The sequence below is a fragment of the Thunnus thynnus genome, chromosome 2 (genome assembly GCF_963924715.1).
Source record: "Thunnus thynnus chromosome 2, fThuThy2.1, whole genome shotgun sequence".
In the NCBI taxonomy this organism is placed as follows: domain Eukaryota; kingdom Metazoa; phylum Chordata; class Actinopteri; order Scombriformes; family Scombridae; genus Thunnus; species Thunnus thynnus.
The window spans coordinates 16,986,601-17,012,752 of NC_089518.1; the positions used below are offsets into that span (position 1 = coordinate 16,986,601).

Sequence of the window (26,152 nt, forward strand, 5' to 3'; positions counted from 1 at the left end):
TAAAAAGGCTTTAAAAAAGACACCGGCGCGATACACAAACTGCACATGTTGCTCCTTTTTTATTTAGTAAATATTATTTACACATTTTCAAGAACACATGCTACAGAATTTCATATTTACAGCTCCTAAACAATAAAAACAGCTCTTGAGAACAAAAATACCTGATGACTAAGGAAAATGTCATCTAGGCTTGTAACACTGAGAAAACATTCAAGTTTTTTTTCTTTTTTTTAAATTTAATTTTCAACCATTTCTGAACAAGGCCTCTTAAACTATGCAGTAGTGATTGTGCAGCATATATATCCTGGTGCTGCTAAAGCTCCCTTTGGTTTGTGCTTCTCTGCAGCGGTGATATTAGCACCCAAACATATGGAAAAGGGCCCCAGTGACAACTTCTTTGTAATTTATGATCTAATCTTTTATTTATTTTTTTTTATTTTTTTTTTACCTGATGTTGTCTACTTATCTAATGATGTTGATATAACCCTCTAATGCAATTTGAATAGAACCTGGTGCTACAAAGCAGTGCAAGTTTGTAGTTTCAAAGTCAGACATTTCAGTATGCATAGTACAAAAAACAGTATCTACGTTAAACTATGCAGTAGCTCATATCAATTGCTAGTTTGAATTGCAAGTCATCACACAATTTATATTTACAATTTTGAGTTCTAACTTCCTATGGCCACACTGTCTCAACATTTTGTAATTATACAGACTCCAAAATTGGAGCTAATTAGCAAAAAGCAACTTTAAAAGAATGAAACAAATTTGAAATCCCTGCATTCATTTGATGGTTAATGTCACAAATTGATGATTTGTCATTAAGTTAGTCTACTCTACTGTGGCTTTGATGGTCAGAGTCTTTAATTAGTTTCACTTTTACAGCTTTATAAGGACATAAACCCTACACAGTGTTCAAACTAAAGCACACTCATTGGACTCCTCAAAACGCACGCCGATTGCTTTACATCCAAATTATGGAATATATTTACAAATACACGCACAGCCTTGAGAGCACCATGGTAACTTAACATATAGCAAACAAACTAGTAACCACAGTAACACTACTTTACATTCGATACCATACACTACACTGTACATTAAGGCATGAGGTGTTGTTGATGTAAAACATCAGCAGAAGATTCATTGAGAAATGCAATGCACTGAGGAATGAAATGTATGTCTATGTTCATCAATCACACCACCAAGGCAAATTATAACAATATAGACACTCCTGCTGTTAAACTATTACTATGATAGACTATGTGGAGTCACAGCTGGACATTATTACTTATTAGTCAGATAGTCCAATAAATGAAAACATTCAGAAACATGCTCTGAAGGTTACCAAAGAGATCAATGCTCCTGGAGGCCCTAATGTCTGACCATGTATGCCAAAAGTTTGGAACAAATAAGATATTCAAAATGACAGCTCCTATGTTTAATTAGCACTAGACAAAGGTTAATGTAATTGAGAATAATTTAAAGCTACTGCTTAGAGCACCAGCACCACCACTTATCTATATCTTACACTTTAAATGACGATGAATAAACTTCATCTATTTTGGCGAGCCCTGTTCATGCAGTGTGGTTATTAGGTCAGAAGTTAATACAAGCAAGAAATTGGTTTCGTCACTGAACTGATTCATACCACTTAATCGTTTTTAGCTCTTTGTTGGGCTCTAAATATCCGTAATAAAACCGTATGGAAAAGAATAACCAATCATATGCAGGATTAAAGCAAGCATCTCTTTAACATATGCTGCAAAAGCAAATGCAAGCAAAGCAATCATATTTTACTGTTTTGATAGTGAGATGTTTTATGGCTGTACCATAAATCTTTGTAATGTCATTTATATAAATGTGTCTACTTTACTTTGAACTGTAATCCTATTTTACTATTAATCAACTGTTCATTTGAACTGCCTGTAATTTGCATGTATACTACAGTATATAATAGGTGTAACTGGAGGCCAGCACAATGAATATTCAGGTTTTTTCAACAACAGTGTGTAGCTGCACAGTAACTAAATGCAAGTCAGATTAGTCAAGTCTATGTTCAGTATATGTATTACTCAGTAATACTGTACTATTCTGCTCACTGCCTGCAGTGCACAATATTGGGTAACTGCACATTAGAGTAATGCAAGTTACTTGCAGTTCATCTGATATATTGTACAATTTACAATACTACCAATCTTCACTGAGCACCAGGCTTACAAATCCATATAATGCTGCAGTCCATCCTACAATCAAGTACAACAACAACAACAGCAGATGACAATCTTGAACATATACTGTGAGGTGTGCAAAACAAATCAAGAAAAATGATTTGATCTAAACCTCTTCACAACTCTTTTGAAACATTTTTAAGTACGTTTTTGTTTCCTCCCCAGTTCCTTTAAAATTTGCCGCAGCGTGTCATGACACTATAGTGTCTTTAGTGCCGTGCGCAAGGATGCTGCTACTGGAGGTTCTTGTGTGTCTCTGTGGAGAAGAGTCCAGAAAGTGCTGGAGGTGTGTAGAAGAATATGGATGACTTCACCCAGGCATGAGGAAGCCTCCTGCATGTACAAGTCTTACATAGCCAACTGCAGACAGTCAGGGGGTGTCCTCTGATCAACTAAGATAAATCTCTAAAGGCCAAATCACCACCAGTGACAGGTCACAAGAGGAATGGTAGTGTACATGTGGTCATTTCAGCTCCAGAAATGTTGCTATTGGTAATGGGATACATCTGATGTGTGATTATGTGTTGCTTTCCAGGGTGACAGTGATCAAGCTGATAAAACCACTCAAAGTAAAATTGAAGGACTCCGGATGTGTGCCTCATTAAGCAAAACATAAGCAATAATAGTGATCTGTTTTTGCTGGCATTTTACAGAAAACACAGATATTTTCCTTGACTTGGGATCTCTTGTGTCTCGGGACACTGAATGCATTCATGTAAGCTAAAGCCCTTTTGTGACAAGAGGCCACAAATCACAAGATCACAATATGTAAATGCGGAGTGTATCCTGACTCACATCACTCTTAGCCGTGCAAGCTGTACACAGACGTTCAAAAACAGAATGACTGTACAAAAATAAACAGGAGCTGAACTTGCCAGTAGTTTCATTTTTGGAGACGCAATCATAATCAGCATGGTTAGTGTAAATGACTTCAACAATTGATTCCTGGCAGGCTATACCATTGTTACATCCTGTTGATGAGCTCATACTGTACACATAGTTTGGTAGATTGTACAAACACTTAAGGGCAAAGTGTTATATCTCTGAGACTTGAGTTCTGTGTTGATTTGCTGGTTGCAGCTGATAAGCAGCACTTGGTTATCAGTTCAGGTTAAATGATGAGAATTATGATCATAGGTGGAAAGTTCTGTGCCAGCAGAGTCCTATTTTAAAAACTTAACTCAGATGGTGGAATATATAACAATCAATATGAGTTGTTATTTGCGCCAGTTACACTGTGCCATTTGTTAGTGAGGTTCATATCACTGAGGTTTGAGTCTCATGTACACCAGCCTAAAAATCTAAGGAACAAAACGTATTACTTTCACTGCCAGATTGAGCTGACCTTGCAAACCTGGAGGAGTGCCGTTTGACTGCAGAGGCAAACAAACAAGAGGAGAAACTGTGTGCCTGAATAGTTGGGGTGTACTTCTTCTATTGTATCTTTTACAACTCGCACCCACACTGATCTCCAGAGTGGACTTGGCCTTACCACTTTGCTCAGATGACCGCAGATGAACCAGAAGAGGGAGAGTTCGAGTTTGGGGAAGAAGGAAGGTTCCAGAAGAGCCACTTGCGTTTACATTGCCGTCTCTGGTACAAGTAGTCCTCCTTGTCACGCTCTTTACGTGCTCTTTGGTAGTGGTCATCCTCCTTCAGGTACCACACTGGTGGCCAGCGATGTTTCTCAAAGTATTCTTGGTTCTCTGCGTCAGAAAAAACACATTTATGGAATTTGAAAAAAGAGTCGCAGCCACATAGCCCAGAGCTGTCCTGTGCACTGAATATGAACTGCTTTCAGTGTTTTGAACACTAAACTGGTTGCAAATTCCAGCACATATCAGTTAATGAGATTGACTTTAGTGATATTTACTTTCTTACCCTATAATATTTTCTGTCCCAGCAATACATTATGAAAGAAATCTTATACATAAATCCTTGAAAAAGAATAGTTTTGGGAAATACACTTATTCACTTTCTTGCCTAGAGTTGGATGAGAAGATTGATACCTCTGTCATGTTTGCACAGTAAATATGAAGCTACTCCCAGTAGTTGGTTAGCTTAGCTTAGCACAAAGAATAGAAACAGGGGAAACAGCTAGCCTGGTTCTGTCCAGGGGTTGCAAATTCTTTTTGGCCGGGCACACTGACTTCCTGGAGTCTTGTCATCACAGAGAGGTTGCAAGGCAACCAGGAGCGAGACTCCATAAAGTAACTCAGCCCCGACAAGAAATAACACGAAAACCACAGTGTGTCATTTTTACACTTTGGTTGTTGTATCGTTTTAAAAAAAAAAAAAAGAGATATAATGAGTTAACTCATTAGCTTTAAAGGTGCTGGTAGGCGGATTTTGTTACCTTTGGCTTAATATTACAGACTGTACAGACATGACAGTGGTATCAATCTTCTCATGTACAGTAACTCTCCACCAGGAAATAAACAAGCTTCCAACATTATCAAACTATTCCATTAAAATTATATTTTAATGTAAAAGAAAAACATCAATTCCTTGTATAAAATTAACAACATTCATAAAGATGTGCGTACACGGAAGTGTGTTGAGGAGCCATTTTATGGAATTGCCTTCCTGCCCTCCTCATTACTGATTTTATAACACTATAAATCCTATAGATTGGGTCTATAGTCTAGTGAAGCAATACATAGTTGTTTTTTGGTTGCTGTTTTTTTTCTTTTAGAAAAGAGAGCAATATAAGAACCAGATAATACAAATATCTTTTTAGATTATTAATCCAATGTTTTCAGATAATACAAAAATCATTTTAGATTATTAATCCAATGTTTTCCATCCATTAAAAAGATTAAATATGGACACAGGAAAGACAGTGAAATCAAATTATTTTAAGTAAAACACTGTAGGCAGTAACCATCAACTTCAATAGCCCTTGACTATTTAATGAAATAATTATTTTTGCTTATGACAACCTTAAAACTAAATATGAGTCTTACTGAGGCAGAATAGGTCCAGTAAACTTAATCTGCTTTTGCCGATTTAATTTAAATTGGCCAACTTTCTTTAAAGCCTATTAAAGATGTTTTTGTGTCATGCTGTGCCCAAAGGGCCACACAATACACACAAATCCAGGGCTTCATGAACTGTACTGTAGCATTCAAGTAGCTTTGTTTCCATACCGTATGTCTGGCAGGTGTTGACTATACATGAGAGGGTACTGAAGGTCACCATTCTGTTGTTTGTGCTGGTTTGCTGCCAGATCACATGTGTGTTACCTGTAGACTTGGCCTTCATGTCTCGGGGGAACTTGCGGCACACACTGTTGTAGTTGGTGCAGATGTGGTGAAGGCACCAGCCAGTCAGCTGCTGAGCACCGTGGAACTGTCAAGATACAATATATATTCATTTTTGCATTTGTGAAAATTTTTTTTGTACTTGACAAGCACTGCTGTTGTGGGATTGCAGTAATTTATCAATGTGGTGCTCACTGTAAATATCAGCCGTACTTTAACAGCTACAATGAATTAGTTCATTATTTTTCTGCTGTTGCTCATCAGCTATTGTTGACCTTAATGTTAGCATGCTATGCTAATATTAGTATGGCAACAGATGAAGCACAGTTAAAGCTGACAAAGTATAGTTGAGATTGACAAAGTAGCTGCATATGACCAGGGCCAGATTAACATGCTAGTGGGCCCTGGACACCGGGCCCCTTCACAAGAGAGGGCCTCAAGATTAGTTAAAAAATACAGGAGCCACCTTCAGGCCCCTACCATTTTGTTCACATTTTATTTTTGTGCTTTAGTGGTGAACACTACAGCAAAATACCACCAACTTTGCTAATGACGTAAAATGCAGCTGAACCAGAAGCGCATCTGAGTCTGAAGGATGATATAGCCTAAAGTGCTGAGATGTCCTAAATGCCTTCAGCAACAGAGATCTTTTGCCATTCATTTTGCCAATTAGCTGACTTGCACTCTGACAAACTCTTTCTTTGGCTCCACTGTCTAGGTGTGAAGATTATTTCTGCTACCAGAGCAGTTCTCCCTGAGAGATGCCCTCATAAATAAAAATCCAATTTGCCAAAGCATTATATAAGTGCTTTTGCCAGTCCTGTTTTGAAATGATTGACAGGTCACAGTACCTGGGCCATATCCAAATACACCAGAACATCTCCATCAATGTCAGCCCCCATCATCGCCGCCTCCGTCAATACTGTTACTGTGTAGAGTTCTGAAAGAAACATTAAAGCTAGTTACTCTAGGCATTAACTTGCAAACACAAACAAAGGCCTTATGTAACACAACCCTGTGATTTATCCACAGACGCGGGTAATAACTATGATAAATGTAATACCTGTAAGTGCAACCAGGTGGGGGAGGCAAAGACGATTGGCAAGAACAATAAGCTCCATTGCATCCAGGTCAGACCGAGAACAAAACCGCCCCGTATAGAGATATTCTAGCACAGCCCTCATACAGCTGCGAGTTGTGTTGGGAAACAGCACCTTAGAAACAGACACGTGACACAGTCATGACCTAAGGGCACAAGGCTTTTGTTGTTTTAATAAAAAAGGCAAGGTGAGATCTCCTTTTCACTCACAAGGTCATGAAAATAAAATAAAAAGATATCTTTTACAAATTCAGTTATCAATTAGCAACCACAAACTAAAAATAATTTTGGAAAGCCATAGGATTTTTGGTCATTTGACATTTAACAGTCTCTTTTTTACTAAGAAGCTATAAAAGTATTACATGTATTATTTTCCAGTAGTATTTCAATCTGGTGAGGCAGGAAAACAGCAACTAAGCTCACGAACCACAGTATGTTAGGATCACAGAAGCCAGAGTAATTGTATTACCACAGGTTTACAATCCTCTAATTAAATTATACTTTGCACACAGACCACATACTTCACTGCTCCACTTGGGTCAGTGTGTGTATTGATCTTTGCTGCACTGGTGTGCATTGTGTAATTATACAATGATTAAATTTTAAATGCTGCTGTTTTATAAATCGACCAGTAATAAGAATGCCACTCGAAATGATGAACATTGTGGAATAAATGTACTGCATTTTGTCTGTACACAAGCTCTTATGAGTCTTATTTCACAGCACAACAAACCTGTGATGCAGGTTGACTCACCTCTTTGGTGCAGCTCTCCACAAAAGGCCCGCCAAACATAGCTGCCATCCAGTCACAACTAGAGATGAGTAAAGGTTTGTGGGCCATGATCGTCCCATCATCTAGCTTGAATACTACATCTGTAATACAGAGGTGAGACACTTATTTAAAGTTCTTTGGATTTTGTGCATTGATAATTATTAATTTACATCTGCATCTCCTCTACTTCAAGCAGACCAACACAATGAACAAACAGATTTTCATGTACCAGAAAAGGTGCCTTTGGCCAAGCATTCTTTGACTCTGTTTGTGCGGCGTACATGGAAGGCTTTGGTGATTTCTTGGTTCATGAAGGCTTCATTGTTAAGTATGTTTGCCACCATCATCCGCAGGTCAAAGACCTCCAGCAGCTCAGCAATGTGTGCAATGTGCATTAGCTCTTTCTCATTCTCGTCCAGCTGACCTGTGTAAAGGTAGCGAAGTACTGCTCGAAAAGGACCCAGCTGCATGGACTGGTCCATGTGCACTACTGTCATTGGCCTGGGGCTGTATGTTACTGGATCATCCACCAGCTCCTCCTGGATGCTGACAAAAGCTCGACTCCACGAGGAAAGCAATCTGCCCCGTCGGCCCCCCTCAGAGTCTTTCAATGTGCCGTCACTAGTGCAGGCTCTCAGGTTGGCCCTGTCTCCGTCATCGCTGCTCTCACAAACATCAAAGCTAGCAGCACGCATCAGCAGCTCTCGGCCAGAGAGAGGACCACGAGGGGGCCTTTCAGTCTCCTCACTTTGTGTGTCCATAATAAAGAGGTCATAAAACTTTGAAGAGGATGTTGCCAAGTATATCTTGTGTGCAAAGATTTTCTGTCGCTCCTGCAGGACCAGGATGACGTCAGCACAGTGTGGGTCCTCCAGAAGACCGACTGGATGCTCCTCCGTGGTAGTTGGGGGAGGAGGCACAGTGATTATAGGCGGGGGAGGTTTCGGGGGCAGGAAGGGCGCCTGAAGGAGAGGCCGCTGTACATTTCTGAGGTGAGATTTCCAAAACTGCAGGTGGCGGCGTGAGATGAGCGCGGCTCGGATAGCATTATCAAAGACGTCCTTGACTCCAAATTGAGCCACAACACTGGTTTCATAATATGGCACTCCCAATTCTTTGGCCACCTCCCGGCCTCTCTCTGGAGGAAGAATCTCATTGGATTTAATAGGTCTGAAAAAGAGCAAAATGTATCAAAGATATTCCTGGCATTATTATTGGAGTAGGTAACAAACCTTTCATTTCCACATAAACCTATCAAATCCGCGTACCTCGCTAAAGGCCTCCGTGCTCTGTTCACTGCCTCCAGGTCCGCGTAGCGCAGGTCCAGCTGACAGCCCACCAGGATGACAGGAGCACGGGGGCAGAAGTGCTTGATCTCAGGGTACCACATGGTCTTCACATGGTATAGAGAGTTGGGGTTGGCGATTGAGAAGCACAGTACCACCACATCAGACCTAAATGAAAGATCAAATTCCCTTAATATTAGATTGCACTGGACAAAATGTTAGTAGACTAACACAGAATTATACAATATCTTACCTGCCGTATGCGAAACGCCTGTCCTTATGATGGTCTCCAAAAGTATCCCAGAGGCGAAGGGACACACTAACATCATCCACCACATCTCTGGAGCGCTCTAATACCTAATAAGAGATAACACATGCATGAATATTTAACCATCACTAGTTAATTAATACAAAGCTAAAAGTAAACATGATGACAATATATTGATTTATTCATGGACAGATTCAGTTTAGTTGAGTTTAAAAACCTCAAAAAACCTCTTTTCACATTTTGAAAGCATGCAGGCATCTTCAATAAGTCATGGACTTGCATACTCACCTCCTGGCAGACTCTGTACTGGTCGATTGCCCAGACTGTGGGCACATGTGTAGCAAGTAACTGGTACTGAGTCAGTGTGGCATTGCAGGCCCGAGCGCAGATAAGGCGGGTCTTTCCAACAGCATTGTCTCCCACCACCACACACTTGATAGTTTCAACGTTTGGCCTCTCATAGTCCATATCAGAATCCGTCAACTGGGACCTGTCGAAACACAAAGAAGCACAGGAAGCTGCATCAGCACCTGAAATCCTAAGCTATCGTCCTGAACAGCGCAGGAACATGGATCAATGTGGATATTAGACACTGTGACTTCTCCTCATCTGCACTGCTCGTTCTGCCTGCAGAGCTATCAATGGATGGTCTTGTGACTTCCCTGTGCCCATTCACAAGTTCCCCGTCCTTGTTCCTGATATAGAAAAAAAAATTTAAAGGGACAAGCAGGCAAAAAGGGACCATAAACCCAGAGCTGCAGAATCATATTTCTGCACAATTATAATTACTTTCTTAAAGGGGAAAGATAAGAGTCCTTTTTAAAATATACACTGTTTTGTTAATCTGTTATGAATAGATATAGAGGCTGATACTATCCCACCCAGATATGTCTATAATCCCATCAACCATCTGCAAGCCAAAAATACCTTTCATTGTTTACTGTTCCTCTATTTTAATCCAAACAATCCCACCTTAAAGCTTGCCTTTAAACATCATAGCTGTAATATATAACATCAAAACATCAAGTACTAGAAATCTGACATTCACAAATGAACCACACATTAAATGAAATGGAGGGAATAGGTAAATAGACTATTTCTGTCTGTTGAAAATGGTGGCTCATGATTTAGGCACCCGGCCTGGTTTCCAAGGGAACTGTAGCCTGTGTCTCCGTGTGTTACAGCCTATATCAGACAATCATCTATCTATTAAACCATTAAGGTTTTTTTTATTATTATTATTCAACAAACAATAGCACATAAAAATGACCATAATAATTACTACACTATGGGAGGCTAGTGTGAGTCATTGTAGCCCATTGTTACGCTTGCCAGCTCAACACACAGGACATCAAACTGTGTTCAATGACCAGACCACCATCTGAGTTTTGCCCTAGCATCTTTTCCCTCTGAAAGAGTTTTTTGTCTATTGGGAAACAGAGGAGTGGGTGACTCCTTAATTTAGAAAAGTAATTTATTTTTAGACTCTCAACTTCTTCTGAATTAGGTCAGCTACTCCTGGACTTCATATACCTGACTGGACCCCCCACCCCTCCTCCCTAAGGACCCATGGATGCCTCCGTTTATCCACCTTTCACTAAACCAAACATTAGGTCAACTGTTCAACAAAAGGTCTCACAATCAGAAAACATTATTTGTCTCCAATAGGCCTATTGCATTTGGATTGATTTCTTGTATACTATGCTGTAGAAATTGGTATGACGGGTTACTATGATTTTTTTTCTAACAATCACTTGCAGTTTGTTGCCATTCATAAAATCAGCCTTTCATTGACTGCACAATCGGCATCCCTATAGGCTAGGTCTCATCTATATTAAGACATATACACAAAAATATCTGACAGTCTGACCTTAGGCTGGGCCTGTATGACACTATAGAGACACACCGCATCTAATGTTGCTCATTCATATGCCCTTTCCTGTTACAGTCTACACTGCGCAACTCCCGAATTAATTAATCATTTGATATATCAGATATTATAGGCATATATAATCCATACAACGCCGTCAGACTATCCTCCCAGTAAACCACCGATATATATAACCTTGCAGCCTCACTTATCACCCACAACAAAGATGATGAAATTGTGCATATCCTACCAGAAGGACCGAACAGTCCCTCCACCACCGAGACACTAGTCATGAGGCTCTGCTGCATTACACGTTATGTAACACCCCGTCACTGACTCTTGAGTCTGTTTATCTGGGTCCGTGTTCATCGCAAAAATCGGCGTTAAGGCAATAAAAACCAGTTTGACTCCCTTGCAGGAAATGTGTCATTCCTCCCCCACTCCCCACCCCCCCCCCCCCCCCTTACCGCAACATAAGGAAGTGCTGCATCGGGTTGGTCGATGAACGAGATAAAAAGCAGGGCTCCATCGGATGCGGCTTGCACCTGACGGCAGCTCGTATTTAACTTCATCTTCAGTGCAAGGTGAACGAGGCTTGAAAATTGGCGGCCGACCGCAGATGTTTTAGGAAAAGTCCTCTGGATCCCCGCGATAAGTCCGTTTGCATTTGCCAAAAATACGAAGGCTGATCTGAAGCCTGTCGGTGCGGTGCAGAGCTGCAGTCCTGCCCGTCATGGAACCACCTCCACTTACTGTAAGGCCTCCGTAGCTAATAATAGGCACCGACGAAAAAAACCCATTCATTACAAAACACTGATCCACTTTAAAGTCGCATAAATCTCATTCCACAGCTTCTAAGCAGCTCAGATAGACCTGCCTCTAGTCCAGCACATGCTTTTTTAAAAAACCGGTTTCTTAAAATAATCTGGATTTAACTTTCCACATGATGTTTATGTTGTGAGTGTGCTAAAATGCAGTTAAGTCCTCATGCATAAGGTGTGCACAGTATTGCACTTATACAGACTTCAGCATGAATGATCAGCTCCCTACAGAGATAATTGATAGTGTTGCATCCAGTGGGTCTATTATTTGACCGTATGACAGGTGGGGCTCAGATCCTGCTGGGAGGAACTAGTAATTAACCTGTGCATGTGTGCACACAGGAACCTAAATATACACATATGTTGCATTAATGGCAGATATATGAGGATAAAAAAGATGGCACGGACACAATTAGTAACAAAATTGTTTTTGATGATTTCACTCCTGGCTGTGTGATTGTTTTATCCAACAGCACTGTAAAAACAGAAATGCATGAGTCATAATGGACTTTATAGAAATAATCATATGTTCTCTGATACCAAATTAAATCACTGTTTAAGTGATTAAAAGGTATTTTAGGATAATAAACTGTTAATTTTGACTCTTTATTACTTCCTTTCCTCAATGTGTCACTATTGAGAAAGTCAGACTCTTTATTTTTTATTTAATTGACTGGATTTGGAGAAAAATAGTCAATAAATAAATCTAGGGTCATATGGAAAATAATTGCTTGATTTGTAATAGTCAGCATTGTGCACGTAGATGTGTCTATTCCATGTAGATATGATGAACTAGAAGTTTAGGTGCTTTTTTTGAGGTGTGTATTTTTGTCACTTTTTTACACCAGCTATTTAGTATTTAATGTCCTTGAAGTTGGGGGACCAAAATCAAGGCAGCTGAGATATGCTGTATCCTACAACTCCTATAATGCAGCCAGCAACATCATTTTGTTAAATCCTACCTGCCTGTTAAACACAAATTTCTTTTCTTTTCAACCTGTACTGTCATAAGTATGTTGTCTCTGTACCCCACACTGAGATAACCCTGATGACATCATCAAGGGTTACTTTTTTAACAGGCTGTGTTGCACTCCCTGTGGTACGTTAACTTACCTTTTAGTGTAAGATTGGTGGAGTTACCTTTAATGATTTGTACAGTAAATGTATAATAATTGTACAAAAGATTCAAACATATTACTTCAAACCAATGGAGATATTGCAATCAACATGCAGTCAGTAAACGTATCCTTTTCCTCACAACACTAGAGTATCACAAGGGTGATACACAGACCCATTGTTGTATTTCATCTACAAATGATATTTCTTGCATATTGTCAAAATCTCATCATTGTTTTGGCCAATGATGCTGCTGTGTTTGCAGCTTTTTACTATATATGTGAAACAAAAACAATGTTAATGTATTTGGCTCCAATAAAAGTAAACTTAAACAAAACTCAATGAATGCAACATTACAACTATTGTACAGATTGCTGAGTTCAATCTAGTTGGTGTGCATTTAGATTCACATTAATCTTGGTCATCAAACATTAGCTGTTACAAGATTACAGGTGTGATGTTAATGATTAGGAGAATGGCTAATTTCTTGCTTTTAACATTGCTGGCACACACAGCACTGGCACTTATTGGCAGATTAGTTCATGTTTAGCAGCTGGTAGCAGTGAAATCACTAGAGTGATAAATCAACCTCCAAAGATGCAATTCTTGACCATGACTGATCTGTAACAAATAAAAGGCCACTTACCACTCACAGATACTGATAGCCATGGTGCACAGATGGTGTGAGGCCTACTGAGAAAGAGTTTTCACTGTCGGTGAAGTTTGTTCTCACTCCTCTGTCCTCACAGCCTCACTGCATGCAGTTAAGGTACAGCTAAATCCGCAATAAACCACAAGAGTTATTCTCAAGAGTTGGTTGGCTGCATGTTTATCTTTTACCTCAGTGACTCTGCACTGCTCTGAACTATGTCATTCACACAGTCTAACAATGCACTCCAGTGTTTGTACATCTTAACTTTGAGACCAGGGGGATCAAATTACAGCTGACCTTTATACTTTGGGATTTTAGAACACATTAATGCCAAAGCTGCAATGCAGTTGTTGTGTAAGAAATGCCTCGACTTGTTATGTTGATTTACACGAGCATGAGTCTATGAAGATACTTTGACAGATTTCTATCTCACGTATATCTGTTTGATGTCGTCTGTGTGGATGCACGTCAGCTTTCTCAAATGTCACCAACCAGTTCACACAGGAAAATGCACTTTTTGTTCTCTCCTGGAGGCCTGAATGATAATGATCCAAGCTGTACAGTCTTGACTTAACTCCTGTAATGTCCAGTCTGCACCACCAGGTGAGGCTGACAGTCTAAATATCCTTATGCTTCTCTAATATTCATTCATATGAAGCAGTGCAAGAAGTAGAAGAATCTCATTTAAAACAAAATAGAAATTGATCAGAAGTATTTCATTGTACAAAAACACATAATATATAATACTGTAATACCATAATATGTTGTCATAGCAATTGTGCTGTAAGCAATAGTCTTCTAATAACCTTAAAGCAGTAAATCAACCATACAATGGGAAAAAAGAAAAAGCTATAATATGTTAAAGCTTTGCAACTGTAAGTTGGCTGCTTGCATGAGCAGAATCTTTAAAATATCAATAAAAATATGAAACACAAGTATTAGCGAGTAAAACATTGTACAATAATAATAAATAAATATGAGAGAGACAAACCTCAACAGTGGTGTTAGTTTGTGACAAAAGAGGAAGACAGGGAAGTGATAACCTTTAGTATTTCCCTTTTACTCATGTTTTCATGATTCAAGTTTTTTTATTGTTTGGTCATGATGCCTCTTTTCATTGAGGCCACAGAGAGTCCACAGTGCTGTTTAAGTGAAGAAACAGGGAACTTTTCCCCTGCAGTTTCACAAAAACAATTTAAGATTGATAAAGTTCTCTAAGTTATTTTAAATCTGGCTTTATAAATATATCTTTGTTTGACAGTCCTTATTCTTTACATACTGTACCTGCCTGATAAATTGAAAAAGTAGTGGAATGACAACGCAGTATTTCACACACAAAACATGCAAAGCACATCATCTACCATAATAGCTTTTTCCACAAGCACATAAATGATAATTGAAATGCTTTTGGGAAGTAAAGAGAAAAGTAGCAATCCTTTGCACAGCACTATAATACAGCAGTGGTTGGTCAGGTATAATAATAGGAACGAGGTAAACCAATTTCTCATTTTGAATGCTTGTGGAAGTGTTTAAAATATGACAGCGTTATGACAGTCTTCTACTTAATGATTCACAAAGTGAAGCGCAGGCACAGCACTGGTTTGCTACACTTGTGCAATAGCAGAAGTGAGGGATAAATGTTGTGTAAGCAATGACCATTGTTGACAACAGCTTTAAAGTGAACTCTGTGCCGGAGTCCACACAGGTTAGGGTCTCTTGAAGCATTCAGATATTCAGAGAAGCGTTGCTGTCTGTGAGTTTTTGTTATTTCTCTATGGCTGCTGCTTCCACAGACTCCAAAACTCCTTTCTCTCTGGCCTTGTACCATGTCTCTGAGGAGCTTGGCTTCATCCTTCCTGAGCCTCTGGTAGGTTATAAAGCCCAATGGATGAGTTTTCTTCTCTCTTTTTTTTTTATTTATTTATTTTATTTTTTTTACAGTTTTTACATTTTTATACTATGCTCAGGTAGTCATAATGAAATATCTGATTGTCAGGAAACAGTGTCTGGGTGATATTCTCATTCTGAAAACTAAAAATTGTGTTCATAGTTTAGCAGTTATAAAACTTGCCTGGTGGTATTGATTGAGACAAATTGACTGAGAGAAGTTGAAATTTGGCATTGCACATGTTTGCTTTGTATTGAACTTTATTCCTGCAGACAGCATGTGTTCACAAAATCACATTTTGCCAAGTCAATTAGACTAACAAAACGACTATCAGCATTTACACACAGTTCTAATGATGATGATTCTTCACATTCAAAGGAAGAGCTTCCACCTTACTACCAACCATGGATGGAAATTGCCATGCGAGTCCCAGAGCTTGTGCACTCACACAAGTTGCGCCCCCTTGTTAACAAGGTAAGTGGGGACAATAAACTGACAAGGACAGTTCACTATGTTTATGGAGCCATGGTTCAGTGTTGTTACTCCCCCCTGTCCAGATGCCACTGCTGAGCAGCCAGTTTCTGCAGAGACACCGAGAGTTACGGCTGGCCCACCTGGCCCTCAGTGTTATGACCATGGGCTACGTCTGGCAGGAGGGAGAGAATGACACAGTTGAGGTATCTCTACCTTTTCTTTTTGTTATATTTACTCTATCCTTCCCTCATTCACTGAGCCCACCAAACACATTTTTCAGTAAACATAACATATTTTGCATACACTGCGGTTAAAAGTTGGGAGAAAGACTGAATTGCTCAGTGTTTGAGGTCATGTACTTTCTTTGGTCATGAATGTTTGGTGGACTGTCTCAGTCTTAGAGATTCTTGAAGCCAATTTTCAGTGGATGAATCACAAATGGGTGACCAAGAGATATACTCCTTTGAGATCCTGTCCTCTCACCCCAGAGCAGTGCATTTTGACTGTTTTGCAAATACTTTTCCAAATGTGTAATGGATCCCAGACATTGCATCTTCAGTTTTTATTTTCACACTCCAGAAACATCTAAACAGAAACATCTGGATTAAAATACAGGCCTCTACTTTATTCACAGCTCCATAGTTGGGTTGCAGTCATCTTTGGTCTTCACCTAAGTAGCATAATGACAGATTTTCTAATTTTTAAAAATCTTCCTCCAAGATGCTGCCGCATACTCTGGCTGTTCCATACTGGGAGGTGTCACAGCGCTTAGGCCTTCCCCCAATTCTCACCCATGCAGATGCTGTATTGGCTAACTGGAGGAAGAAAGATCCAGAAGGGTAAGGCCAGAAAATTGCATGCGGTTTGGTTGCATCCATCACAAACAGTAAATGTGATCTGTTTCTTTTTCATGTCCATCTTTATATCTCCTGTGCCAGGCCTTTTGACATGGAGTAAGTCCGTTTTCATTTTCATCCACACATAATTAACTACAGCGTTCCAATGTATGCTTCAATCTGTCATGTGAAAGATCAACTAAAAGGTTTATTTGCGTCATGCAGGAACCTGGAGCTGCTGGTCACCCTCCCAGGTGGGGACAGTGTCCGGGGTTTCTTCATGGTCACTCTGCTGGTGGAGCTGGCAGCAGTTCCTGCACTTAGGGTGACAAGGAGTTCGATGTATTCTAATGTGTTTCAGAAAAGTCAAACTTTAACTAAATGGGACAATTCAAAGAAAATCATAGCAATTGAACCTGTGTTGCAGAGTATTCCCATTGTGATCGATGGTGTCAGGTGTGGTGATACTGACGCTGTGGCCAAAGCTCTGGAGGACATCAGCCAGTCTATACAGGACATGACAGAGGCACTCAAACTGATGCATGGTAGTGGCTCAAACATACAGTCAAATGTGAAAGTCTAATGTATTAATATTCATCCTATTAACCAGCATATTAATGTTTTTTAAAGTGTACGTGGAGCCGTCAGTCTTCTATGGCATCATGAGGATCTACCTGTCTGGGTACAGAAATCTTTTGTTTCAAATAGTGTTACATGACATTTGGGCAGTAGAGCATGCTTTTGTAATGTGTGTGTATGTGTTTGTGCCTATATACACATGCATAGGTGGAAAGACAACCCCTGTATGCCAAGGGGGCTGGTTTACGAGGGGGTCCAGATAGAACCAATGGAGTATTCAGGAGGGAGTGCTGCACAGAGCAGCCTTCTGCACTGCTTTGATGAACTTCTGGGAGTCAATCATGAAACAAAAAGTGGTAAGATGGGTATTTTTTCCCCTTTAATAGATTATAACAGTGCAAGAAATTAATGAGAAAGACTCATTGTGATGATACTGCTCTTGTGTAGGTGCCTTTCTAACCCGCATGAGGGACTACATGCCACCTGCTCACAAGCAACTGATCCAGGCTATCTCACTGCAACCCTCCCTGAGGAGTTTTGTCCAGCAGCAGGCCAGCAAGCGGTTAAGCCAGGTGTTTGAGCTGTGTGTCACAAGACTGTTGGCTTTGCGCAGCTATCACATCAATGTCGTCAGCCGCTTCATCACAGTTCCTGCTGCTCGAGCCCGACAACTCCGTAAGCAGAGCCAGGACTCAGAGGGGGAGATGATCAGCAGAGCACCCACAGCACTAGAGGAGAGGGGCACTGGTGGTTCAGGCATCATGACCTTCCTAAAGACTGTGAGGGACCAAACAAGAGAAACCTTCCTGACTGAGACAAGCAAAGAAATGAAGCACCACAGCTGATGTGAACTGTCATCACCAAGGATATATAGCGGAGACTCAGATACATCATCACATAAAACAAGCAGTAAATCACATCTGATTACTTAGCACACCATTTTATATGTCATTTAAAGGATGCCTTTTAGCAAAATGAAAGTGAGAGGCCTCTGATGCTTGTCTTGTCTAGCTTTGTTGTGTCTGTAAACAAACCTCAGTCTCATAGTCATCAGTGTTACCCATCAGTCGGTCCAAACCAAAATTCAAACCATCGCTTTTACTTTCCATTACATTCAACCACTAAACTACCACAAACCACTTACTAAACCCCCTTTACTTTTTGGAAAATTATCAGTTAAATTGTAATTTAGCAACAGCAAAGGTTTGTCTTTAACTTGAAAATGTATCAGCATTTATCTTTTACCAGGTTACTGATTAGCCTCATGTAGCAATTTCACCAGACTTTTTTGTTACATAAAAGTAATTCAGAGAAGTTTCCAGCTGTCACAAAATTACTAAATACTGCAATACCCAATGACACCATGGGAGGGCACTAAAGGGCAGCGTCATAACTGAGACAGAGGGAAAATTTCACTGGGTTTGCCTTTAAAAAGCTAAAGCAGTGGGCAATACCTGTGTGCACCAAGGCCACTGATTTGTATCTTTTCGTCAAACAAAACTGACGTGATGAAATAATATGTTCATCATCACTTGTAGTCATTTAAAGATGTGTTGAAATCCACATTAGTAGTTATCCTGAAGTCATCACACTCTAAAAATATCGACAGGCTGGAACCTGAGCTTTCCATCTCACAAAATAATCAGCCTTTATTCATCTTCACAATGGGGTTGTCATGTCGAAAGCACAATGCACAATGCAGCGCAGAGATGCATCACTTATCAGAGTGGTTACCTCAGCACTCCTGCTATCCTCCAGCCCACATCCAGCCCTCACATGCCCCACTATACTTCCTGGACTGAGAGTGTGGAAAACCCAGAGCAATGAAGGGATGGATTGTGCCATGAATGGCTCATGCTGTGTAATCTTCACCTTTCCTGGCTTGTCTCCACTGGTGTTTCATTACAATAACAGCCGTGTAAGATCAGATAAAGCAGACGTTGTGGCAATTAGACATGACAATTCCCCCAACCTGGGCGATCTACTTTATCTTGTCCTCTTGGGTAGCAGGGAAGACAATAGGACAGCAAATAGGAGACAGAGGGAGAGAGGAAACAATTACACATGGAGGATTTCAGTATGAGATGTTTGTTAAATGCTTTTGTTCTCCTAATTGATGTACCGTAAATACATTAAAAGCACATATATATATCTATCTGTGACACTCATTGTTGCTTTTCACATTGGGCTGCCATACACCACTCACTCGGACATGTTACAAAACTCGAGAAACCGTAGAACATGACGGGAAGACCCGAGGTGAGAAGGTGAAAGGTGAACAGAAACTACGCAGGGATGGGATGGAGAGAGTTGGGTGGCGAGGAGGACAAACAGTGTGTTCACATGTCACAGTGATCTGATTAGAGCCTTCTTCCAAAGCCAAAGCAAATAATCCCCTTCCTTATTGCCTGACTGTGGAGGACTCCCTGACAACCCGGCGGTAAACACAGGCCATCTCTAAGGATGTCTTCATTGTGTAGTCGGGGCTGGGCCTACACGGCTGCTGAAATTTCACCTCAGCTCACAGCGGTGGTTGGTTTCAATGCAGGACATGACACACACACAGATGCAGGCACACACCCGCTAGCACACGTCAAGTTTTTCAAAGTGAATCATTTGTTTTGTACTGATGATGGTGTGAGCTGTATTAAAGATACATGTGTGTAAGATGTCAATTTTTAATTTTGGATAGGAATATTTTAGCTTAAATGTTCCAAAGGAATCAATCATAAACGTCCTGCAGTACTTGAGTGCAAACTTGCCAAGCAAAGGGTATCAAGAATCAAGTCAGCAAGCTAAATAAGTGATTTTCCTCACGGCAAAGGGCATCTGGAGTCACTCTTGTTTTCTTGAAAACTCCTCAAACATCCATATTCCATCTATCAGAGCGACAGGATTACAGGCGTGGGTTCTCCTTTTGGTTAGACAATCGGATATCTGTGCCTTGGTGGTTAACCACAGGATATCCTGGATTCTGTTATTGCAAAATTGAATTTATGATGCTGCTTACCTCAAGCCAAGCAAAGCCAGGACCTTTTCTCACCCTGTGAATGAGGAGCCTCGATGGCAGCAGCTAGGGATTGATTGTCTTTGGCGTGCACATCACGGGCGTAGCTGGGAATTATGGGCTGTGTGTACAGTGCAGTAGGTGACTCTGGGCGTCTTTCCACTTTCTTCTCATCTTGACATCACTGTCTCTGTCAAACATCTATGACTACACACCCACAGGTCAGACACATCTTCAGGATTAATTTTCCCGATCAGTTTGGACACACCCTCACTTAGATTGTGTTAAATCTAAGCTCTATAAATATTAAAAAGGATATGTTCACAATTTTTCAAGTCTGTCTTAAAACATTAGTCAGGTGCCCAAATGAATATTTACACATCTTACTGTAATCATTCCTCCTGTTCATACTGGCCATTAAGAGATCACTTCATAATGCACTTTCAGTGTAAGTGATGCGGGACAAAATCCACATTCCTCCATCTGTACAAAGATATATTTAAAAGTTTAGGCTACTATGAGGCTTCAGCCATCCAAATTAGTCAGATTAATTCAATATCTTTCAAAGTTATTGTCTTTTTAGTGTCAGATTCCCTCTTTTTGGTACAATTCTTCCACTTTAGCTGAACAGGAAAACACTGTCAGTCCAGACACAAAGGGCTTTTTACTAAAAAGACAGTAGCTGTGGAAGATATCCACTTTATTTGACTAACTAATTTATGCTTTAATCTGAAATTAAATCTGGATTGCCCTCTTGTTTCTCTTTCTATATATTTCTATAAAATCATACATTAGTTTGAGGGCCTTAATAGTCAGTCCCCTGATCCCTACTCCTACACAATATCCATTTAGTGGTCTGAGTAAAGGCATTGAACATAGAAGTTTACCCCAGGGGCTTCAGCTACACAGTAGTGCTCCTAACAACTCTCCTAATGCCTTGATCACCTCCAGACTGGTGTGAATTATCCCTCCTATTCAGTATAGTACCTCCATTATGCAGGTTTTCATAGAGGCCTTTCGAAACACTGTCCATGTTGCAGGATATCAGACGTCACTTTTCTTTGTACTAGTCACCGTCACACAAGACATCAGGCTTGTCTTTCGCCTAAACTTTCAATCATTTTTTTTCTCTTTGTGCATCACTTGTGCGGTCTGTTAGAGCAAGTTAAAGGCTTTTGATGTAGTCATCTTACGGCAACTTTATCACTTCCTCTCCGGATGACTCGACTGAAACGGCATGCCCACATGAAAAAAGAAAGAAAGCTGTCATGCCATTACAGCCAGCTTGAGAGGCCGCTTCTACAGGTGTAGAATTACTGTTGTTTCAAGTGTTGATGAACTAGCCCAGATGATTTCACTGACTTGACAGGAAGACACTCATTCTTCTTCTTCCAGGGGAAATACTTGTGACATTTTGCCCCCCATGATCTTGATACTGCATCTTTTTGTGTTGTGCAGTGCAGAGATTCTCCCAGCTTTGCATCTGATGGATACTGTGAGTTACAATGTTAAGCCTGAAATCAATTATAATGAATTTGAAAAAGTAAATGAACATTTTCTTCCTTCTGAGAAAGTCATGCTTTTGTTTTTTGTGCTCCTTTTTGCCTTGAAATGGCTCTTGGCAATCTTTTTCTGTGTTCAAAAACTATGCAGGACTGAAATATTGTCCTACAAGACATTCATACTGCAGTGACCATCAGAGCAGTCAGCTTATTGAACTCATCCCATTTCACTAATGTTTGGAGGACAGATTGGGCCTCTTTCAAATAAATGCACTTAATACAATAGACCATGAAAAAAACCCTTTTGTTTTTCTCTTTCATATATACTGTGAAATATGCTTTGACAAGGTTAATGACCAAAAAGGAAACAAACTGTTAACCAAGTGATCTGCTTCATGCTTTCATCGTCTTCGCGCTTTGCAGTTGCTGTTGGCCAGACAGTGAATTTAAGTTCAATAGATATTTTAAAACATTATCAAAATATGTGAGGACATCCAGATTTTTTACACTGTCACTCTTATCTTCCTTAAACTCTACACGGTGTGGGAAATAATGAACTGAGAAGTTAAAAAGAAGTTAGGAGAGATGTTAAAAGTACAGATGAGTATGACTCATAAGTGTGCTTGTTATTTGTTGTTGTAAGGTTTGCTCTGAGTATTTTTTTGTCTTTGTATATCCTGTATCCTGATTTCATATGAGACAAAGAGCAGCAGAACATTTCGGAAGCATTAGCCTTGACTGAACACATTCCTCTGTGCTGTGGGTCCCTCTAATTGAACTGTGAGTGAAAGGTGCCAGTAAAAATGAGAATGAGCTTGAGAGTTAATAGAGCAGCACTTTACAGGAAGACTCTCGGTGACCAAAATGCCCTTACAACTCAGTCAGAATTGCTGAATGGTTTCCCAAGAGACCTCAACCAAACACATTTTAAATCAGATTTTGACGGCAGCTAGAAGAATACATGACATTCAGATGGCTTTCCTCACAGGATTAGCAGAAGCCCACACACGTCAAAGCCTTTTGTCTTAAAGGTTAACACAACTTTGCGCTGTGTGACGGGGAATACAGCTCAACCTCTCACCACTGCTGACTCACTACTGGCCCAGCCAGGTGCGAAACAGACAATTGTGCGATCCCACACACACACTCCCACTCGTGCGCGCACACAGACACACACGCATGCAAATGCACATGCACTTAAATGCACAGACACACGCCATGCCCAAATGAACACACAAGCATGCACGTGCAGGCACAGGACCGAATTCCCTGCCATCAGCCCTGCGTCTGACCTGCAGACAGATACTCCCACTTTCCCCACTTGGCTTTCCTCTCATGCCACATAGCTATTGTCCTCCCTCCTCTCACTCTGCTGATTGACTTCCTCTTCCTCTGAGTTGTCGCTAATGTCACCTTCCCTGCTGGCGCCCACACACTCATGTTATCAACAGCTTCTCATCCGGGTTACAAAAATACAGGAACTTCCCCGGGGTGTCTCCTACATGGAAAAAAGTAATGTCCATCTCTCATTTTTCTCATATGTGCACACACTCACATGTATCTCATGCTACAAATAGACACGTTGCATGATAAGGAGGTCGTGAATGAACCCAGGGGTAGATTCCACAGTTTGAAGATAATACCAGTAACCTCAGGAACTGGAGATGATATCTGCACTGGGATGTTCACATCAACACCAACATAGACCCGAAAACATTTACCAGAGGTTGAGTGACAAGCCAAATCTGTAACAAAAATGAAACAAGGTTACCAAGATGGACATTGATGGATCAGATTCCACTGGTTAATAAATGGTTCCAAGCAGTGAAAAGATAAGTGTACTACAAAATTTTTTTAATAGCAGTTAATCACAGAGCAGCAGAGAGAAGAGTTTTTCTTTTTCCCAAAAAAGAGTCAGACCCATGGACACTCTGTTCTACAGTTTTTGGACGTACAGTCTAGTTTGCTTTTTCTGTATGGGATAAAGCTCATTAATCCACACTGGCCATGGCTTACTTATGTAAGAAAAAAAAGGGGCTTCCTTTGGAGTGCAGCTACCGAGAGATGGAATGAAAATCCTGCAATGGTCGTCTAATCCCAAACTTCCCAGTAAAAACATTCAACTTCCTCCCAGGCGAGATCCGGACTTGTTCGCATGCAGAGCTGAGGCAGGCAGAGGGTGGGCTGCGCTGACCAGGGGACAAGCTGGAGACAGATGGGGTCAGGCAGATGGGAGGAGCGGTCAGGTGCAACTTACAGGCCTAGGGAGACCATGGACATGAGGCCCTGCACTGTTTTACCATATATAAGAAGAAATATGTAGTTTTGTGCTGTTACTCTCAGATAAAGAATGTTTTCAGATTAGTCAGAACACTCAACATGATCCTGTTTTGCCATCTCTTTTCAGAGAATGACAATGCTGCCATGCAAATGAGTAACAAAACTTTTATGTGTCCTCATAAATCTGTAGTACTACTCTATGACAGGCAGCAATATTCACTTACCTGCTCTAGCTTTCAGGTTGAATAGTGGGGCAAACAGACACTGTCAACAGATTGTCATAGCCTCCCAGAAATCCTGCTTTGCCCAAATTTTATCTGTCTTTGTCTCTCTACTTTGTCTGTCTACATATCTGTCTACAGACATCATTTTCATACAGTACATTAAAGTACGATCGCTTTACAGGCACCAAGAAGCTGTAAGTCATGTTTAACACTCCGAGAACGATTGTTGTCTGGTGTCCTTGGCCAGATTCTGGTTGTCTGAACTAAAATGGAGACTTGGAAGCATTTGAATGGAGAGTCAGATGCTGGCTGAGTATGTATCTTCTTTTTAACGTCACATCAAGCTGATGTTTTTTACAGACTTGTTTATTTTATTCCCTACTTAGTCAATTACCTATGCTATTGTTGCTGCTTTGTTGCACTTTTGAGATTAAGATTATTAAGATTTTTATTACATTACATGCGTCATGCAAAATGTATGGGAGTGGGCTCAACTGGGGAGATCTCGAAAGAACCGCCAACATCTGAGTGAGGTGGAGGACATTTGTCAATAGCCTATGCTCTCTGGAGGAGCAAAAGGCTTAAGTAAAGTAAGTAAGTAACATGCGTCATGAGTTTTTTCTAGATGACTACAAAGTATTTGAAAATTTGATAGATATGATGTTGTCTTGGAAACTAACATCACTACACAATTTGTTAATTGTGTTGAGACAATTTCTTATGAAGCCAGGATAAACTGAACACACAACTTCAAATGCTGTTTCATGGTTATTTTCTTTTCTGTTAGTTTATGGGATCTTTAGTTTTCCCCAATTATGGAGAGTAGCTTATAACAAATCTTGGCCTCCACTGAAAGCCCGGCTTTCAAATTTACAAAAGAAACATTTAGCAAAAAATAATAAACAAAAAAGAAACTCAGTTCTATTCCAGTACAAATACCACATCACAGAAATGGTGACAAATTGGCACAAATGTGGCACAAATACAACAGTGGCACCCCTATAAACGGAAGAACACAGAAACGTATTCACCACACTGCCTGTAAATTCTCTCAAGTATCGGTGCTAAATATATCAAATTTAGCAGCAATTTCACTTCACAAAGAAAACAAATTTGTTCTCCTTTATACATTTTACAAGCAAAAATACAAAACAGCAAAACATAAATAATCATCAAACTGTTTCATACCAAATTCACAGATAGCAATCTGTGCTCTGCATGTGTGAGGTTTTCATTCACAACCATCTGCAATCCTACCAGAACAATCACACAAAATGTGACTTTTTATAAGCGCATCAAACGACATTAAACCACTATTTTACAGTATTGTGCAAAATAATCTCAAAACAGTATAATATACTTGATAAATGCTCTCACCGTTGGAACCAGTGGCCATGACCAACGAAAAGTAGCGCACTATGTTGTACTTCCTCTATTTTCCCAGCATTTCCTGACAACTCAGCAGGCATACTGCTCCAAGAAATGGTGAAGCCACGCCCCCTGCTGCCCAAAGTAAGCATCCCCAGACGGATCACAACAACGGAGAACTTCATCCACATGGACTTTATTTCCTGTGGACATTATTATTTTACCACCTGGTTACATTCTCCCTTGCTTAACTGTCAATGTTCTCAGTGACTGAGTAACTTTTTAACCTCGTTAAGCGCTGGTCTAAAAGACACAGTTCCTAAACTCACAACAATATGAGGTACCATTGCAGGGCTGTACTATGGTTCCCAGTAAAGTGGCTTCTAGTATGTCTACAACTTGGTATACAGTTGCACCCCATGCATCCTGTATTTTTGTGACCTGCAGGCCTATGTGTCATAGATACACACGTTGGCCTACGCCTAATGATGGACAGTACGCTTTGTCACTTTGCAGGGAAATGCATTCTGCCGCTTTTTGCTCTGCATACTCCTTAGCCCTGACATGTTCCTCTTTCAATCTTTGCTGATGAACTGCAAACCAGTCAAGTTTCTTG

The 26,152-nt window shown here is 40.3% G+C and overlaps 2 protein-coding genes and 1 long non-coding RNA gene across 7 annotated transcripts; 1 reads left to right on the forward strand and 2 right to left on the reverse strand.

Annotated features, from left to right (window-relative positions):
* Positions 1-40: 40 nt before the first annotated feature.
* Positions 41-13,795, reverse strand: LOC137194800 (rho-related BTB domain-containing protein 2-like). 5 transcript variants are annotated; one of them, XM_067606969.1, is made up of 10 exons: positions 13,373-13,795; positions 9,208-9,409; positions 8,905-9,008; positions 8,634-8,819; positions 7,595-8,535; positions 7,348-7,466; positions 6,558-6,708; positions 6,346-6,434; positions 5,477-5,582; positions 41-3,937 (listed from the first exon to the last, which is right to left on the reverse strand). In XM_067606969.1, exons 1-10 carry the CDS (start codon positions 13,393-13,395, stop codon positions 3,732-3,734), a joined length of 2,127 nt encoding a protein of 708 aa, XP_067463070.1. In that variant the 5' UTR covers positions 13,396-13,795; the 3' UTR covers positions 41-3,731. The 5 variants fall into 5 exon arrangements, with proteins under 5 accessions (XP_067463070.1, XP_067463086.1, XP_067463068.1 ...); XM_067606985.1 differs by lacking the exon at positions 13,373-13,795 and adding an exon at positions 11,257-12,196 and having other exon boundaries at positions 9,208-9,614; XM_067606967.1 differs by lacking the exon at positions 13,373-13,795 and adding an exon at positions 11,257-11,376.
* On the forward strand, positions 11,289-18,496 carry ido1 (indoleamine 2,3-dioxygenase 1). Its single transcript, XM_067607005.1, has 11 exons — positions 11,289-11,373; positions 15,172-15,245; positions 15,645-15,740; positions 15,824-15,943; positions 16,461-16,579; positions 16,679-16,693; positions 16,802-16,901; positions 17,004-17,121; positions 17,207-17,258; positions 17,363-17,511; positions 17,603-18,496. Exons 1-11 carry the CDS (start codon positions 11,322-11,324, stop codon positions 17,998-18,000), a joined length of 1,293 nt encoding a protein of 430 aa, XP_067463106.1. The 5' UTR covers positions 11,289-11,321; the 3' UTR covers positions 18,001-18,496.
* On the reverse strand, positions 16,812-25,623 carry LOC137194858 (uncharacterized). Its single transcript, XR_010931029.1, has 3 exons — positions 25,546-25,623; positions 16,993-17,082; positions 16,812-16,895 (listed from the first exon to the last, which is right to left on the reverse strand). It is a non-coding gene; the product is annotated as an uncharacterized lncRNA (long non-coding RNA).
* Positions 25,624-26,152: the final 529 nt, after the last annotated feature.